We start from the raw sequence: 16,114 nt of genomic DNA on the forward strand, positions 1-16,114 counted from the left end.
GCCTAGTACTGGTACTTTGATTTGGGTGATCTGGCCCACAGAAAGAATGGAGCACTGAGAATCAGTAGCGTGGACATATTTCTACCACTGAGCTGGGAACAAAACTCCTTAAACTGAATGTGAGCATGATATATGACAGTCTATGAGCCACAGTATTTAAATATTAGCAATCACAAATATTTACGAACCAAGAAAGCAAGACTGTAATTAGTAGAGGGTATTTTAATGCTATTTACTTTTTTAATTAAAAAAAAAAATATACAACTGAAAATCAATGCTCTCCTCTTCATCTGTTCAATCTATAGCAAGGTATTATACAAGTTGAATCATTTCAAATGCCATACATAGAAAAAAAGAATGCAGAAGACTTCCATGCTATACAGCGACTTTCGTGTTAAAATAGTTTAGTCTTAAAATTGTTTTGAAGTTACATGTCATATAGATTACTGCAAGGGGAGGAGGTTAACTGCAGTGTGACTAGCTCCCCTGGAAGATTTTCCAAACAAAAGAGTAAAGCAGCTCATAATTGGAAGATTGGTTTTTGTTTTTTTTTCTCTAAACCAATAATTAGAAAGTACAATATTTCTAAGACAAAAAGTCTAATCTATTTGAGAAAAGAGCTAATATTTGCTGCATATTTTTCATGGTACATTTAAATTATAGTTTTAATAAAATACATCTTTAGATCGAAGCTGAAAGAAGTCATCAGTAGTAGGCCAGTGTACTCCACAGTTTTTGTTCTTCCAGATGATGGATGGCTTATGTTGTTCAGATTTCCACAATCAATCTCTTTCAATATTGTTTTTCTTCTTCTAGTACATATAAACAGGAGAACTGGTAGACAAAACAAGAACAAAATCCTTGTGTCCAATCACGTGTTTAGATGTTCATCAGCTTAATGGGTTCATGCAGTTTTATATATAAGTCTAGAAATGGTAGTGCTGAAGATGACAGGTGAGTTTTGTTTGTCTTTTCTTTAAGATGTCAGCATGAAATACATTTTGTTTATACCTCAGGCAAAAGAGAAGGCAAAACTTTGCCTGTTGAACACTTGCAGAACTTTTGGAGCAGTAAGCTAGGTCCAGGTGAGTTATCATCCTTGAAACTCTTGTCTTTCTGGTCTTAGAATCAGAGCAGAGAGGAAGGACTTACTAGGAAAGTTAGAAATGGATTTTATTTAAACCTGGTGGAAATTGTTTGAACTTTCCACTCTTGTAAACATCCACATAATGCCATGAAAAAGTTCATGAATATTGCATTTTTTTCCAGTTATCTGTCTATACAAGTTTCTACTTGGATGAGGTTCCTAGAGGTAATGTAGCTCAGACACTCCGTGGTGCCCTCTCAAATTCATGGGTCCTCCTGTTCCTACCTTTTTTATTCTCTTGTAGATGCTTCCACTTATTTGTATTCACCTGCGCATTGGCAGGCCTTTGCCGGCGTTGCTTGCGGTCTCTTTTCCAAACCTGCTCACAGAACTCATCCATTGTGTTGAGATTGGGGTGATTGATTAATTGCATGAAGTCTCTATACCAGATCTTTTGACTGGGGGTCATGCTGTTGGTAGCATCCTTGGTCTTGGAGGCATCACCATCTTCTTCTTTATGGAGCAACTCTTCCAGGTGGTCAGTATCAATTACTTCCAGCGTCACTTTCAGCAAAGTTTGCATGAAGCCATGCTCCACGGCGTGACAAAGATAAATACCAGAGTCTCTCCGTTGAAGACTTCGTAGCAATAGGCCCTGTTCTGTCCGGATCATGCGATCATCCACTTTTATCTGTATTGGAAAAAAAGTGGTAATTTCAATAGTTATCTTTCATATATGTGCAACATTATCTTCTAACCATAAATCATTCCTTAGTATGGCTCCTTTCAGCTGGTAAAACCTCACCAAAATTCTCCAAACTCACATGAATGGAAAAGCCCTTGCCAGCCATCTGTAATTAGGGAAGGCTCAAATACTCTGGAAAAACTACTGATGTATGGCAAAGAGTTTGGGGGTTAAGAATTTACTCGTTAGTACCTCCTGCTGCTGAACAAAGATCTTTATCAACTCCGTCAGATGGACTTGCTGCTAAGATTACGGAAGATGCAAGCCTCTAATCAGCAGAGTCAACACGGATAGTGTTTGCTATATTACCAAGGTCACATTTATCATTTAGTCAAGCCTAGATATATGTGTAGGAAAGGTTCTCTGTCTTCCTATCATTCCTTACTACAAAAACCCTTATGCATGGAAGTGTGTTGAGTATGAATGAAGAATTTAAAAAGAAACAATAAGGATTCAGCCTCAAAATTTTAATATTCAAACAGTTGCTGTCCAAAATACTATACTTCTCTGAACTGATATCTAGAATATAATTTCATTTTTAAAAGCACATGTTGCTTCAGACAGAAAGGCCACAAACTTGTTTCCTGTGCTCTCCACACCAAATAAATTCTAAATAATTTACTACTTATGCAAACAAAATAAACAGCAAAAATATCTAAAGCTGCTAATATTAACTATGAGTATTGCATTTCATGAAAATAAATGTACAAGTTTTCATATCCTCGCGGTTCCCAGTTCTTTTTTCTGTCTCGGTCTGATCTTCAGTGAAGTCTTAGAACATGCAGTAAGCAGAAAACACTCCTATTAGGTTGTATTTCAGTCAAATCGTGTAATTAGATGAATGCAGCTAGACTTTTTCTCAGAGGCAGTTTTAAGGTCTTTGTATTACTTAAGTTCAATATAGTCCTTGTATGATGCCTTAGGTGGCACACAGATGCCATGCTGACTTGTATTTCTGAGATACCTAATGGAAAACCAGCGTATTTTGCAGGGAGTCTGACCAGGGAGCGGATATGAATGTTTTCTGAGGTAACAGTCTGTAAAACCTATTAGAGAGTTTGTGGGATTTTCAGGTGGTAAGAGAAAGAATATGGTGAAGAACAACAGAAATTATAGCAGTCCAGAGAAATTCTGCTAAACTAAAATATGGATGGAGATTATTCTGGGAAGGGCTCAGGTCCAATGATATCTTCATAGACTAGTTGCTTCTCTATTTTTTCTACAGTACCTCTTCTTTGCGGTCATCATTTTGCTTCTGGAATTGCCAGTAGACTACGGCACGCTGAGATTTCGGACTGCACTCAAGAAAAGTGCTGCTATTCTCTACTCCATAGATAATCCTTTCCTCCAGAGTATGACCACTTGGGTTATCTGTAAAGCAAGAAAAGAGAGGAAAAAAAAAACCCCAAACAATTAGAATTACCAGGAAAGAAAAATTACAGTTGCTTAGTGAATTTGTTTGTTTAGACATTGGTCTCTCTTAAGGTGTTTAAAGATAAAAACTTTAAAAGAAAATTTTCCCCATATCAGTATGCTATTTGGAAAACCTCCGTCATCTTCTCATCTTTGTAAGGATCGCTGGTAGGTTTTTTATATTTTATATCTGTATTTTAAATCCTAACAGCTGTCAACATCTCGATATGTGAAGTTAATGAATTTCATTGTGAAATTTTGTGTAAACCTCATTATTATTCATTAAGGAAACATCTAGAACATGACAAGAATTTTTAATAGCCAACTGTATGCAGAGAGAAAACTCAGGGTTAGTTGCAGAATGTCTGTAATGATGCCTCCTGGGCTCTATGATCATAATACTTTAGAGCAAAGTAATAAAACATGAGGCTATTTAAAAGTAGTATAATGTGTTTAGATTATATGGCACTGGAGTTTGCTGAAGCTGTTAATGACCAGGAATAATGTTTTTGAGGAAACAATCTTCAATTAATCATTTCCTCTCATACTGATATAATTTATGGAAATGTAATGAGGTTAATAATCCAGACATTATGGGAGGGGAAAAAGAAAGTTAAATAAATTACTTCCTTTTGTAACAACAATGTTTCAAGATATTCATCAACTTGCTGGAAATATCACATAGCTGTAGGACTTATATGGCATTTGATTCTTCTCCAATACCGCAGAGGCTGTAAGGCATCATGTTTCAACTCTCCACCTTAGCTCTTTAAAATGCTGTTATGGACTTAAGTGGTAACAGTACAATAATCCTAGAGAGTAGATGGGGAGGAAGGGGTTGGTAAGCTATTTAACACTGTGTTGATCTCGTGGGGTTTCCAGTCTCTTTGCCGTTATTTGTTGTTCTTTCCGTTTTCCACTTTTGATCTTTAGCACTGGAAATTTTTAAAGAAATTCTTTTGAAATATCTAAACAGGAAAATAATGTCTAATTAAAATCCTCTCAGAGAAATCCTTTGTCAAGTTTTCTTTGCTTTTGCTGTGCCTTTATTATATTGGCCATGTTGTTTAGCAAACACAGGCTCTTTGGCAGATGACTGAGCAAAAGGTAAAAATAAAATTGAGCTCCTGGTTTATGTTGATAGCAGTCATGTCCCCATAATGACTTGCAGTCCTGAGAAAGGATGGGAGAGGGGATGGGGGACAGAATAGGAACTAGAGCTTGCCCAGTTCTCTGTAAGGAAACATCAAATGGCCTATTAACACTAAACAAATAGGGAGTGCTTTCCTCCTCTGGATTGTGAATCTTTCCAGCAAGTAAGTGGGGTGCTGTATAAACAACTAAGCCAAACAACTTTTATGACATCTCTCAGAAACCACAGCCCTATGAAGAATGTCAGTGCAGCTTTGGGCCAGGAAGATGGGGAGCAATGCAGGAACGAATTAGAAAGCAAAGCAGCAGGAGAAGGGTAAGAGAGCTGGAAGAGAACACAGCCAAGGGCACTGGTGGAAAGATCTAAGGTGGAGCATGGGTAAATCTCTGTCAGTGAAACAGAGGAACTGGAGGTTTGTGAAGACACTGGCTGAATAGAACTAGAAGTGATAAGATACAGGTTGAAAAGGGAAATGGTTGGCTGACACCTTATGTGTCCAGATTCAACATTGTGAATGGTTAACTGATGTCCTGTTTCAAGCTAGGAACAGAATTCACACTAAGCTAAGCAGGCAGCCAAAGAATCTCACATAGTCCACAAGAGACAGTTTGATATCTGAACTGGGATCCACAGCAGGTGGCACATGTAGGGCTGCAGCATAAGACAGTCAGTAGGAAATGTCCCCTTTTCTAGCCTGGAACACATACGTTACTGCTCCAGAGACAAGTTTCTGTGAAACGGAGACTTACAGACTTCCAGAATAAAGGATAGAAACACAGGGATTTGACTCTAGGGTGCATGCTCTATTGCAATTCTTCTCTTCCAGGCTCCATGAACTTTGAATCATTTTTGCAGAGTGGCCCAACTCTAACAAGAGCAATTTGATACTTGGGGTGCTTGTATTGGAAGCAGAGCTATCAAGTCAAACTCCTAATCCTAAGTGAACTTTGAGTCCTCTTCTCCCGCATCCTAAACATCTGATTGAACCAGCAGATAGCATGCACCACCGCTTGACTGCATCTTCCTGAACACAACATAGTCCAAGTCAGTTACAGAGGAGCAGAACACATGTAACACTGGTCTCATTAGATCCAAGAAGACAGTCTTCTAGATCCTAAATATCAGTACAAAGGACAAAAATAGATATTTATTTGGCAAGTGTCCTACTGCCCATAAGCAGTAACATATTTTTAAGTGTATAGAGAAGTTTCTGCTGGAAAACTTAGGCACCTAGGATATCCTTAGGATCAAAGAATCGTAGAATGTTTTGGGTTGGAAGAGACTTTTAAAGGTCATCTAATCCAAGCCCTTCTGCAACGAGCAGGGTCATCTTCAACTAGATCAGGTTGCTCAGAGCCCCCTCCAACCTGACCTGGAATGCTTCCAGGCATGGGAAATCTACCATTTCTCTGGGCAGCCCTGTGCCGGGGTCTCATCACCCTCGTTGCAAAAATTTCTTCCTTCTATCTAGCTAGTCTAAATCTCCCCTCTTTTAGTTTAAAGCCATCACTCCCTGTTCTGTTGCAACAGGCCCCACTAAGTCTGTCTCTGTCCTCTTTATAGGTGCCCTTTAAGTACTGGGAGGTCACAACAAGGTCTCCCTGGAGCCTCCTCCAGGCTGAACAATCCCAGCTCTCTCAGCCTTTCTTCATAGGAGAGGTGTTCCAGCCCTCTGAGCATTTTTAGTTTCTAATTATTCTTAGCATCTAAAGACAGACACAACTTTCCATGGAAGTTGCCTTGAAGGTGGGTGCTCTGACACCATTTAAATTTCTAAGTTTTTTCTTGGTTCTGGTCCATGGTGTTCTAGTATGTTAGAGATCACCAGAGGAACTGGTAGAATCCCCATTTAAACTTCCTCACAGCTCCAGAATATGTGGTGTGGGTGACAGTCATGTAGCCAGCGACGAAGAATTTAAGAGAGCCTTCAAATTCCATTTCCATGATTTAAGAGAGCAGAACGCAGGTCCATAGGTGTCTATAAAGTTCATGTAAAATTGAGCATGTGGCGTGCAAAAAAGTAGGCAACGTGATGGAATAATCACAGGATCGGAGTGCAGCTCTGGGACTGAGAGAGAAACTGAAGAGACTAGGGGGAAGAATGAAAGTCTGGGAAGTTCAGAAGAGCAGCTGGAGAAATTAGAAAATTATAGAAGTCATGAAGTTAGTTATGAAATTCTACCCAAAATCCTGTCTGAGATATGTAATTCCCAAAATGAACCCAACAGTAGTATCAGTTTACCAGACTGATAAATATCCTTTAAATACATAATTTCTGACTTAACCAAAGAAGTATGAAAGACTAAATACTTATACCAAGATTGCTTTGCACATGAATGAACATCACTACACAGATAAATTCAGACTGATTCTCTGAGCTTCCCCTGGGATACATCACCTAAAAAAAGATGATTTGTCTTTTACAAATTCTTCAAAAAAAAGAACTTGTTTAATTTCTTTATAGCTCTAGTATGTTAAGCTTAAAAAAAAAACCTGTTCTTTAGCTGAATAAAAGTTACCATGCTTTTAGATATGAATATTAATGCCTGGCCAGACATTTGTACAGCTAAGGATTCTCAGCTCCCTCTAATGTTGCTGTGTAGTCATTTTATACTGCTTCTATACTATACTTCTCTACTATACTATTTGCAGAAAAAGGCAACAGAAATAGCTACCTGAACCTCATTAAAACCATTATTGCTCAGGCTGATATCAAGGCAAGTTTCTGCAATGTCTCTAAAAGTGAGATATACACTAACAGATTGTTCTTTTGTCTTGTTTCTGCTGGTTCACATGGGGAATCAACTGGCAGTTACCGCAAAGGAAAGAGTAGACAAGTAGTAAATGATTGCTGGAGTTTATTTTTGCCTTAGACAAACCCATTTTTTCATCTATTGTCCAAGAAACTATGAGTCATAACCAAGGAAAAACTCAGCATAAGTTAGTATAGGAAGTTTATGGGACATGCAGCTGTCTCTGCAACACACGATTGTGCATAAATGAAAAGTTAACATAGGATAATTTTATATATTTACAACTCAGAATTAATTTAGAGACAGTTTAACTCAAGAACAATCTAAAATATTCATTAAGTATTGTGGCAGAGCATCCTTAAAGTCTAGGTCCTAGAGCTGCAGTCCCTCAGTATTTTTTGTAAGTTACTGATTCTTCTAAACATGCTGTTTTCATTTCACCATTAAGTCAAATTGCCTCATATTTGCTGTGCTTGTTTTGACAAAGCTGTATTAAAGCTCCTTGTGATCAGGTGTACCACACAACAGCTTTTTCCTATCCTTGAGTTTGACATGAATAAGCTGCGCTGGATTACTCTCTTCCCTTTGGACAGAAGATACCTTTTCAGACAAATATATTATCTAAAAAAATCAAAGTGTTTTGAAATCCTTTTCTTGACTATGAAGATAAAGAACAGTCCTACAAGTGTATGAAACACAGCTAACAATGGCAAGAGAGCATTTAAAAAACTGGAGAAGTGGTAGTCCAGATCGTAGTTTTACTCGTGAGTAAAACATCCAGATAGCAAAAAGGTAAAGATAAAAGATGCTTCAAAATCCATGTTTAGTGCCTGGGGAACTGAAAATGTCATCTCAACTCCAATATATGGATGGTCTCATCTGTGCAGTATAATCATTACTAGATATCACACAACTGGAAATTTGTGAACATTCTACTAGTCCATGTTGTCTAGTTAAAATCTAAACTTAGTTGTGCATTCATGAGTTCTCAAAGTATGACAACCACATATTGATCACAGACTATTCATACATGATTCCAAAACCTTTTCCTCTCTGAGTAGCGTCACTTGTATCTGAAAATCAAGAAGAAAAAGAAAGATCTATAGCCATGTTAGTTGTGAATTTCAGATTATTAAAAAGAAAAATAGAGAAAACTATTACTGAAATGTAGTGGTGGTGAATTATAGCTGACACCAAAGTACAGCTTTGGATTATTTATCATTCTTGCTATTTAAAAAGACTGAAAAGACATACGGGTTTTGAGGTATTTCCATTTTCATCCACCCCTTCTTTATGTATCCCAGAAATCTGTCCAGTGATTTAACTGTTATAGATGCACTACAAACATGAGTAATCATTCTTTTCCAGTAGAGGGAAGTATTGCCTAAGTATTCTCTTCAACTCAGAGCAAAATGGACACTTCATTTTCTGCGTGAAGATCTTCTGAAGAGTTTGGCAACAAATTCATAACTGTGAGAAACTTAACATCCAAACAATTCAAGAAACGAAGATCTGGTCAATACACTGTGAAAACGACACAACCAACAAAAACTCCAAAAGATGTCAAAGAAAACCCATGCTGAAAGAACACGGGACAGGCCTACTGCAAGGAACATCCTGATCTTAAGGGCCGCTAGTGTGGCACCTACAACAAAGACCATTCCATATTTAGCCAAGGTAGTTAATAACGTGTTTGGCTATCATTCTATGCAAACTATATGAAGAAACATGTACTTACTTCTTGCTGTTCTGAAGGAGATATGGCTCTTACCTTACATAATATGCCTAGCCTGATGGTATTGTTTTATCAGGTAAGGGAAACAGAAAAATAGAAATGCTTAAAACTGTTAACTTGAGGGAAAAATAACCAAAACCCAACAGTCTTTAGTGTCTGATCTGGGCCATTGCAAACAATCTAAATTGGGATAATGATGTATTATATTCATCTTTCCCAGCTGTTCAAGACCAACAAATAATTCGTGTGCTTCCTCTATTCTCACACACAGTCTGTAAGTTACATACCAATTAGTTGTACTCCAGTCATACCCATAACTCACCATGATGCTGCAGGTCTGAGCAGTGGGTAAGCGGGTCTCCATTTCGGATGTCTTGTCGTCTAGTACGTCTGCAAATATCATATTTGAAAAATGTTAGTGACCTTGTCAGTGGTCAGTGTTCATCTTTGCCATGCCTGAAGAGGAATGAATGGAATATATGTACAATTACAGGAGTAATAAGTGCACCTGAACAACACTAGGAAGAAAATCATATTGTTGGTACTATATTTGTCTTGCATTGCCACGGTGTGTAGAACCAGCCTTTATTCTTACAGATAATGACTTCAGAAACTGTTAAATCCATGTCTCTTGCACTGAACCTATGAAGTTTATTTTAACTCTTGGCAATATTGAACACAGATGTGATTCATAGGTACAGGGATTGCTAAGGGATGAGAGTATATACAGTACAGTTTAATATGCAACAAAAACCATGAAGAAGCAACAGCTTTTCTGCAAGTACAGAGTAAGTACCATGGCATCTTCTAGCTAAAATTAAATGTTAGGATGGACAGCTTTGAAAGAATGTCAAAGTGCTGGATTTTCTACAAAATCTAAATTAAAATACACAGATTATTTCAGCCACTACAGATCTGATAAATCCTTTTCCAAAACTGTTGCAAATGGCTTTGTCTTTAGCATACACAGAATAAAACACTTGGATAGGAAGATTTTGAAATGTCTTTTACCCTGCCCTTTATATCTTGAGTCTGGGTTCTAACTTTTGTTGCATGTCCATTTAACATAGTATATTCTTTCCCCAGCTTGATTTCCACTGGCTTTTTTGGAAAACATATTGATCTGTGCTAAAAAAATTGTTGCAATTCACAGAAGAAAGCCTTTTAATACAGTTCTATTTTGCATTTGTTTTTCTCTCTTTGTCTGCTCCTATTTTAATTTAAATAGCTGTGACACAAAATTCAACTGAGCCAGAGAAAAGCGTTTTATATTAAAAAAAAAAAAAGAACAAAAAAGAACAAGGCAAACAAAGATGTGTTTCAAGTGTGAGCACTTCACTTTAGGAATCAGAGAAAGCCTGAGGGCTTGCAAAATTAGAGGAGAACAAAGAGGATTAGGCTGCTGAACAATGCTGTGATTTCAGATTACAGCATCCAGCAACGGATATGCAAAAGTCAAGTAGCCTTGTAAAAAGCACTGTTGGTCACTCCCTTGTGACAACAGCCCACAGTTTTACAAAGCCATTGTTCTGCAGAACAGAGCCCATCTCTCTCTCCCCTGTTCACTAGCTCTGTTTGCAGACTCTCACTAGCAGCCCAGCACCAGCCCACATTAAGAGTTCTCACAGAGGCACCATCAGCTGCACCCCTGACTCTCCTGGGCTGAAAGATCCAACGATTTTTATTTTTCACTGACGACTACTGAAATGTTAAAACCGAAATTAGTTATGTGAAGTATGGCAACAGGGCTCTTTCTGGAAAAAAAAAAACAATTCAGAATGTGTGTTTTTTATAACTTTCTGAATAAAAACTTTAAAATTATCCTAGTGAATTAGCATGCTTTAATAAGAAAGAACCTTCTGTTGATTGATATATGATTCAAAAAATGTGCTAATCATAATTTCAGGTATCTTCATATTACTCATTACCAATGAATAAAAATACACCAAAACATAAGGAACCATAGAATTTTGTTACTCCTTCCTAAATTTTGAAATGCAGCGTATTTATAGGATACTATTTGTAGAGAAGAAGTCTGTGGAGTGACTCATATTACTGTCAATTGAGTTTGGATGAGATGTTTAGTTTGAATCTCAGGAACATGTCACACATATCACCATTGTATCAACATGATGATTTATGAAATAAGAACCAGAACATCTGCATGGGGTAAAGTTAAGTGGTCACACTATGGGAGCTCTAAACTGTCATTTAGACTTGTAAAATACACCTACAAAAAAAAAAAAAGAAAGAAAGAAAGAGAGAAAGAAAGAAAGAGAGATAGAAAGAAAGAAAGGAAGAAAGGAAATTGAAATAATGGCTCATAAAAGCTCCTTTCTAAAAAATAAGAAAAAACCCAACCAAACAAAAACAGAAAACAAAACCCCAAATTAGCTATTAGTAAAGCATCTGTGCGATTGCCCCAGGACTCAACTTTCCCAATATTTCTGGAGCCTGAAATTACAAGGATTCATTACTAGAAAAATGTTGACATTTAAGCTGTTTCCAGCAATGCTGTTTTTGTCGTACCCCCATTCATAGCTGGCTTGGAGGCAGCGGGTACAGCAGGTACCAGGTAAACAGAGGATCCTCTCCCCCAGTAACACAGACCTTTCTGCTGCTGCTGCTGCTGCCAGAGGAAAAGTGGGGAGATGTAGTGGGAGACAGTGGTCTTTCTGAATGCATTTTCATGACCCCAGCCTCCCAGGACTTACTTTTTCTTCCATAGCGGCCTCAGGAAGAGTAGATTCTGCACTTCGAGGTTATTCTGTGGCTTTGCAACCCATTTTAGCCCCTGTAACCCTGCCCCTTAATCCCTGTGAGAAGAGGTGCCAATCCCTTCCCCTCTGATGGCAATAGTGAGCTTGGTCTGCTGTTTATTAGGTGGGAGAGATGGATAAGGAAAAGGCAAAGAGCACTATTTCTTCTGTCAGTGCAAGCAGATGAATGACAGGGTGATGTGCTCTATGGGTCCTGAGATGGGCTGGGAATAGGAATGGTGCTAGTTGAATGCTGAGAAAGGGTGAGGTTCAGGGACAAAGATTAGTAGGGCGGTAGCAGAGAAGAGTGATTCAGTGATTCCTGACCTTACTGTCTCCTTTGACTCAGAGGCAGTACTCAACCACACTGACTTCCAACCCTTAAAACTTTCAGATCAAATCAATCTTTCAGACTCTTCTTTGAAAACCTCACAGTTCCCTCTCCTCTCTTTCCTCCTTCTTCAGAGAAACTGCCACACTCACACTACAGATTTGAATTCAGCCCATGCAGCTGAGAAAATTTGACCAGCTCTTTTTGGGACGGAGTTGGTTTCTCCTTTTTAATTCTTTTCTACAGAATTACACAAAAAGTTTGTCTCAGATTAACTGTTTCCTGATGTAAAATGGAACCTGATATTCCATGAACAGCTATTTCTTTTGTCTTCAGTATTTGTTTCGGATACATTGTCATGCAAACCTCAAGTTTTTAATCCCCTCCACCTCAAAAGCCTCTGACGAAAATGATGCTCACCACTTTTCACACATTTCACCTCCTACAACAACCAACCCAAACCTGGAATTTGGAATCCCTGCATCTCAACTAAGTATTTGCTACCAATTTAAAAATAAAGATAAAGGCTCCTTATGTATATAAAACCTTGAACTCCTTGTTTCTTTACAAGTGTGAGATGTTTGGCATATTTGATTTAATGTGTGCACTTTATCATTTTAGCCAATTTATCATGGGAATCTCAACACTACACCAATAACTGTTCTTATTTGTAAGTGATTATCAATTCACCTATTCCTAATTTCTACTTCAGTAGCTAAAAGCTGGTCAGTAACTGCCTTGTAAGAGAAAGAATTTCAGAGATAAAAGCAGGCAAAGAAAACACTATTTTAAATCATCAGATCAGGCAAATAGTACTTGTAAATTTTTTGTAAAAATTAGATTTTTTCACCTGCAGAGTCTGTTTTCTCTTAACCGTTGCATTGCAAAGCCTTTAGCATCAGTTCTGAGTGAATGTAAAATAGTGATGGTTCTCGTCTGGTAGCACTTAGACACACACCAACACATGCAAGTTATGCTTTTGAATAACAACAATAATGTTATAGATCACTAGACAATAACTTTCCATTCATGTCCAAACGGTTTATAAAAATTTCTTTTGACTTAGAATTAATGAAAATGCAGGATAATTTACTGGGGCAAGCAGTTCTTTAATTTTAATATCAAGACCCCTCCTCATATTAGAGAAAGGGATTTTTCTTTTTTTTTTTGCTATTTATTACTGAATATAAAGCTATGAATCCATTTCAGAGACAACTCTTTTTTGAATATTTTCTTACAACAGTTTTTTAAGCCAAACCAAGAAGTAGCAGTGTTCACTTTAAATCAACCAAGACTTCATATTGCTTGTAACTCCCACAATTGTGTTTTCTTTGGAAGAGAATGGGCTCCAGTTAACCGTCCCCTGAAAAATCTCCAAAGCCCTCTAGTCATATTGAGACCATCAGTTAAAACAAATAGCAAACTATGCAGACATCTGAAACTGTCCCTACCTCTTAGCAGTGGGGAAGTAACGTGAGCAAGATGAACCATCCCAGGCACAGTAAGGGTCTCTCGCAAGGCAACACTCAGCACATGCTTTTCCATACACATCACAGCGGTGTAAAGGAAGCTGTGAAACTCCAGTGGCTGAGCCAATGTAGAGCTGTTGCTGTTACAAAAGAGTTCAAAAAAAAAAAATTAAAAGGAAGTAAATTACCAGGTTTTTGCTAGGAAAGCATAAACAAAAGTTATATAACAATATGTAAGGATCATTGCAAGTAAAATAAAGAATCACGATCCTGGTGTACACGAAAGGAATGAGAGAATTGGAGAGAATTGTCCTCAGGATAAAAAAAAAAAATCGAATAAGAAAAACTGTGATTTTTGTATGAAGCTCTTGGTGGTTTTTCTGAACAGCTTCTCCAATAAGAAGAATTAAAGTACTCTTTTCCTTTGTAATCAGATCCCTGCACGGAGAAGGCATTACAATCAATGAACCCCATGGAGAGTATGTTCTTGAATTTAAAGAAAAGGGAGAACAATTGTAACATAAATTTCCTGTATATGAATTTCACTTGTGTATCTCTGGGGGAAAACCTAAGGTAAATTTTTTCAGACTGATACTAAGGTATCTCAGCTTGGAAGTGTTGTCATGTATGCAGCTCTTTACACGTCTGATAATTCTGATGCTTCATACTCTTTTCTATAGGTCACAAATACAACTTTAATGAGGGAAGATGGCGTACTTTAATTTGGATAAAAACTGGTGTTGAGTGGAAGATGTAGTTCAAATGCGCAGAGAAGCCATGAAGTAAATAAAAAAACGTGCACGCGAAATGAACTACAGCTTTGTATGGCATCACAACAGAATATCTTGTCTCTCTCAATTTCCTCTCTGATATCAAATTCATATGATTCATTAGGAAGTTGTCCCCAGAGGGACATAAGGAAACTGAACTACTGATCCCACGTGAAAGTCCAAACAGAGATATTTCAGCTTAGCACTAATTCACAAAGAAAACAAGTATAAGTGTAGTAAGTAAATACAGTTCCCTCCGAGATGCAAAACTAGAGTAAAACAAAATAAATAAACAAAAAGTAAACGGCATAATCCTTCTGTTTTGGAAACACTGACGCTTTGCTATCAAAAGCTTAAACTTTGTCACCCAGCACCCACAGTGGAGCAATTAATACATTTCTTTTTAAGGCCCAACTCCAAGCATTTTCACCAAGAAAAAACAGATTTGTGTTCAGTTTTCTTTCTTTAAAAACATAGTGTGAAAAACAGGATTTCAAGAAATTTTATCAAAATCCTTTATGTCCTGCACTGTGATGTTCCAGAGCACCATTTCCAGGGAATTCAGGGCTGAAAGGTGGCTGAGGTCACCTACTACTAGAAATGATGAGCACTGGATACCAGGCGACAGCAAAACTGAAAACACTCATAAAAGGTGTTGTGTTAACTTCTTTCAGAGACAGCGGCTTGGCAGTTTATACAGATATATTAATTGTAACAGAAACATCCCTTACATTTATATAAACACCAGTATTTTCTCAAGAAAAACATGACTAGGAAAGCACCTAAAGGAAAATTCACTGGTAAATTGAAAACTAAGCTCTTTCTAAGCAGCTGGTTCACTTTATCACAGTGCCATAGCCGGGTTGTAAACCCACATTCTCCGGGCCAAAATCTCTGACCACACAGAGCTCCTCACAAAGCCTTAACTCTGCATACCAGTCCCCAGTTAGTGTTGTAACCTTGAGAAGCAGATGACAGGCAGCAGACATAATAAGCTGATTCTCTCTAACTTAAGTCACTTAATCAACTACCCAGCTTAGGGGTGCATTCTGCACCAAAAAGAGCAGCGATTCAAATCTTAGGTGACCTGACAATTTCTCAAGGGATGCCTTTTCTCTTTACTGATTATGGAGGCAACATAGGTCAAATTAGAGCTTCAGTTAAGTATCTTAAATGTCCAGATGGTATTGATCTGAGTCCTATGTAATTGTGGCATTAATACCTATATAAGCATGGAGCAACGTGTGGCACAACTAATACAAAAATCAACCCAGAGATTGCACATGGGAAAATAAAGAATGGTGCAATGGTTTCCTATGTACCCCTGTAACCAATTTCATTTTGTCAAAACCCCCTCCCTGATTTCTAAAAAATGTCTGTAGAATTAAGAATAAGCATTAAGAATATAAGGAAAAACAATCTGAGGCCAAAACAGGGTTACTTAAAGAATCTACTCCTTGAAGATAAGTTCATAGAGTTCAGGGAGTGAACTACAGCATGTGTTTCAGGTGCTGCGTAGCCCGAAGGCTGCTGCCTTGTTTGCTGTTCTTCTGATCATGTTTTTAGTCTCCAGCTGGTGATCATTATTCTGGACACTAATAGTATATAAATCCAGGCAGTATGAAATTTGGAAAATATTAATAGAATGATTTGCATCAATGGTCTGACCTTGCTTTGCCATACACAGACAAGCTGCCTTTTGGGCAAAGAGTCTCTCCCAAGAGGCTGTTAACTTAATAAATCATCTGATTATCAGATCAAACCAAAGGGGGGAAAAGAGTTGTCCTCTAAAAAATCTTGCAAAAGTATCATAATCCCAACAAAGTTGAGGAGACTAATGTTTTAAGCAATCCAGTGGTTTCTGTTTGCCCCAAGGTACTGCCCAAAATGCAGTCTTTC

At 37.8% G+C, this 16,114-nt stretch overlaps 1 protein-coding gene across 1 annotated transcript in view; it reads right to left on the reverse strand.

The window, feature by feature from the left end:
* Positions 1 to 204: 204 nt before the first annotated feature.
* SEMA3A (sema domain, immunoglobulin domain (Ig), short basic domain, secreted, (semaphorin) 3A) overlaps positions 205 to 16,114 on the reverse strand; it is a 48,356-nt gene continuing 32,446 nt past the window's right edge. The window contains exons 10-13 of the mRNA XM_010140569.1: positions 13,428 to 13,585; positions 9,209 to 9,276; positions 3,061 to 3,203; positions 205 to 1,778 (exon numbers count right to left, since the gene is read on the reverse strand). Of these exons, the coding sequence (XP_010138871.1) occupies positions 1,323 to 1,778; positions 3,061 to 3,203; positions 9,209 to 9,276; positions 13,428 to 13,585 (825 nt within the window). The 3' untranslated portion in view covers positions 205 to 1,322. The remainder of the gene's footprint in view (positions 1,779 to 3,060; positions 3,204 to 9,208; positions 9,277 to 13,427; positions 13,586 to 16,114) is intronic.

This window comes from Buceros rhinoceros, unplaced genomic scaffold, assembly GCF_000710305.1.
Source record: "Buceros rhinoceros silvestris isolate BGI_N320 unplaced genomic scaffold, ASM71030v1 scaffold5557, whole genome shotgun sequence".
In the NCBI taxonomy this organism is placed as follows: Eukaryota; Metazoa; Chordata; class Aves; order Bucerotiformes; family Bucerotidae; genus Buceros; species Buceros rhinoceros.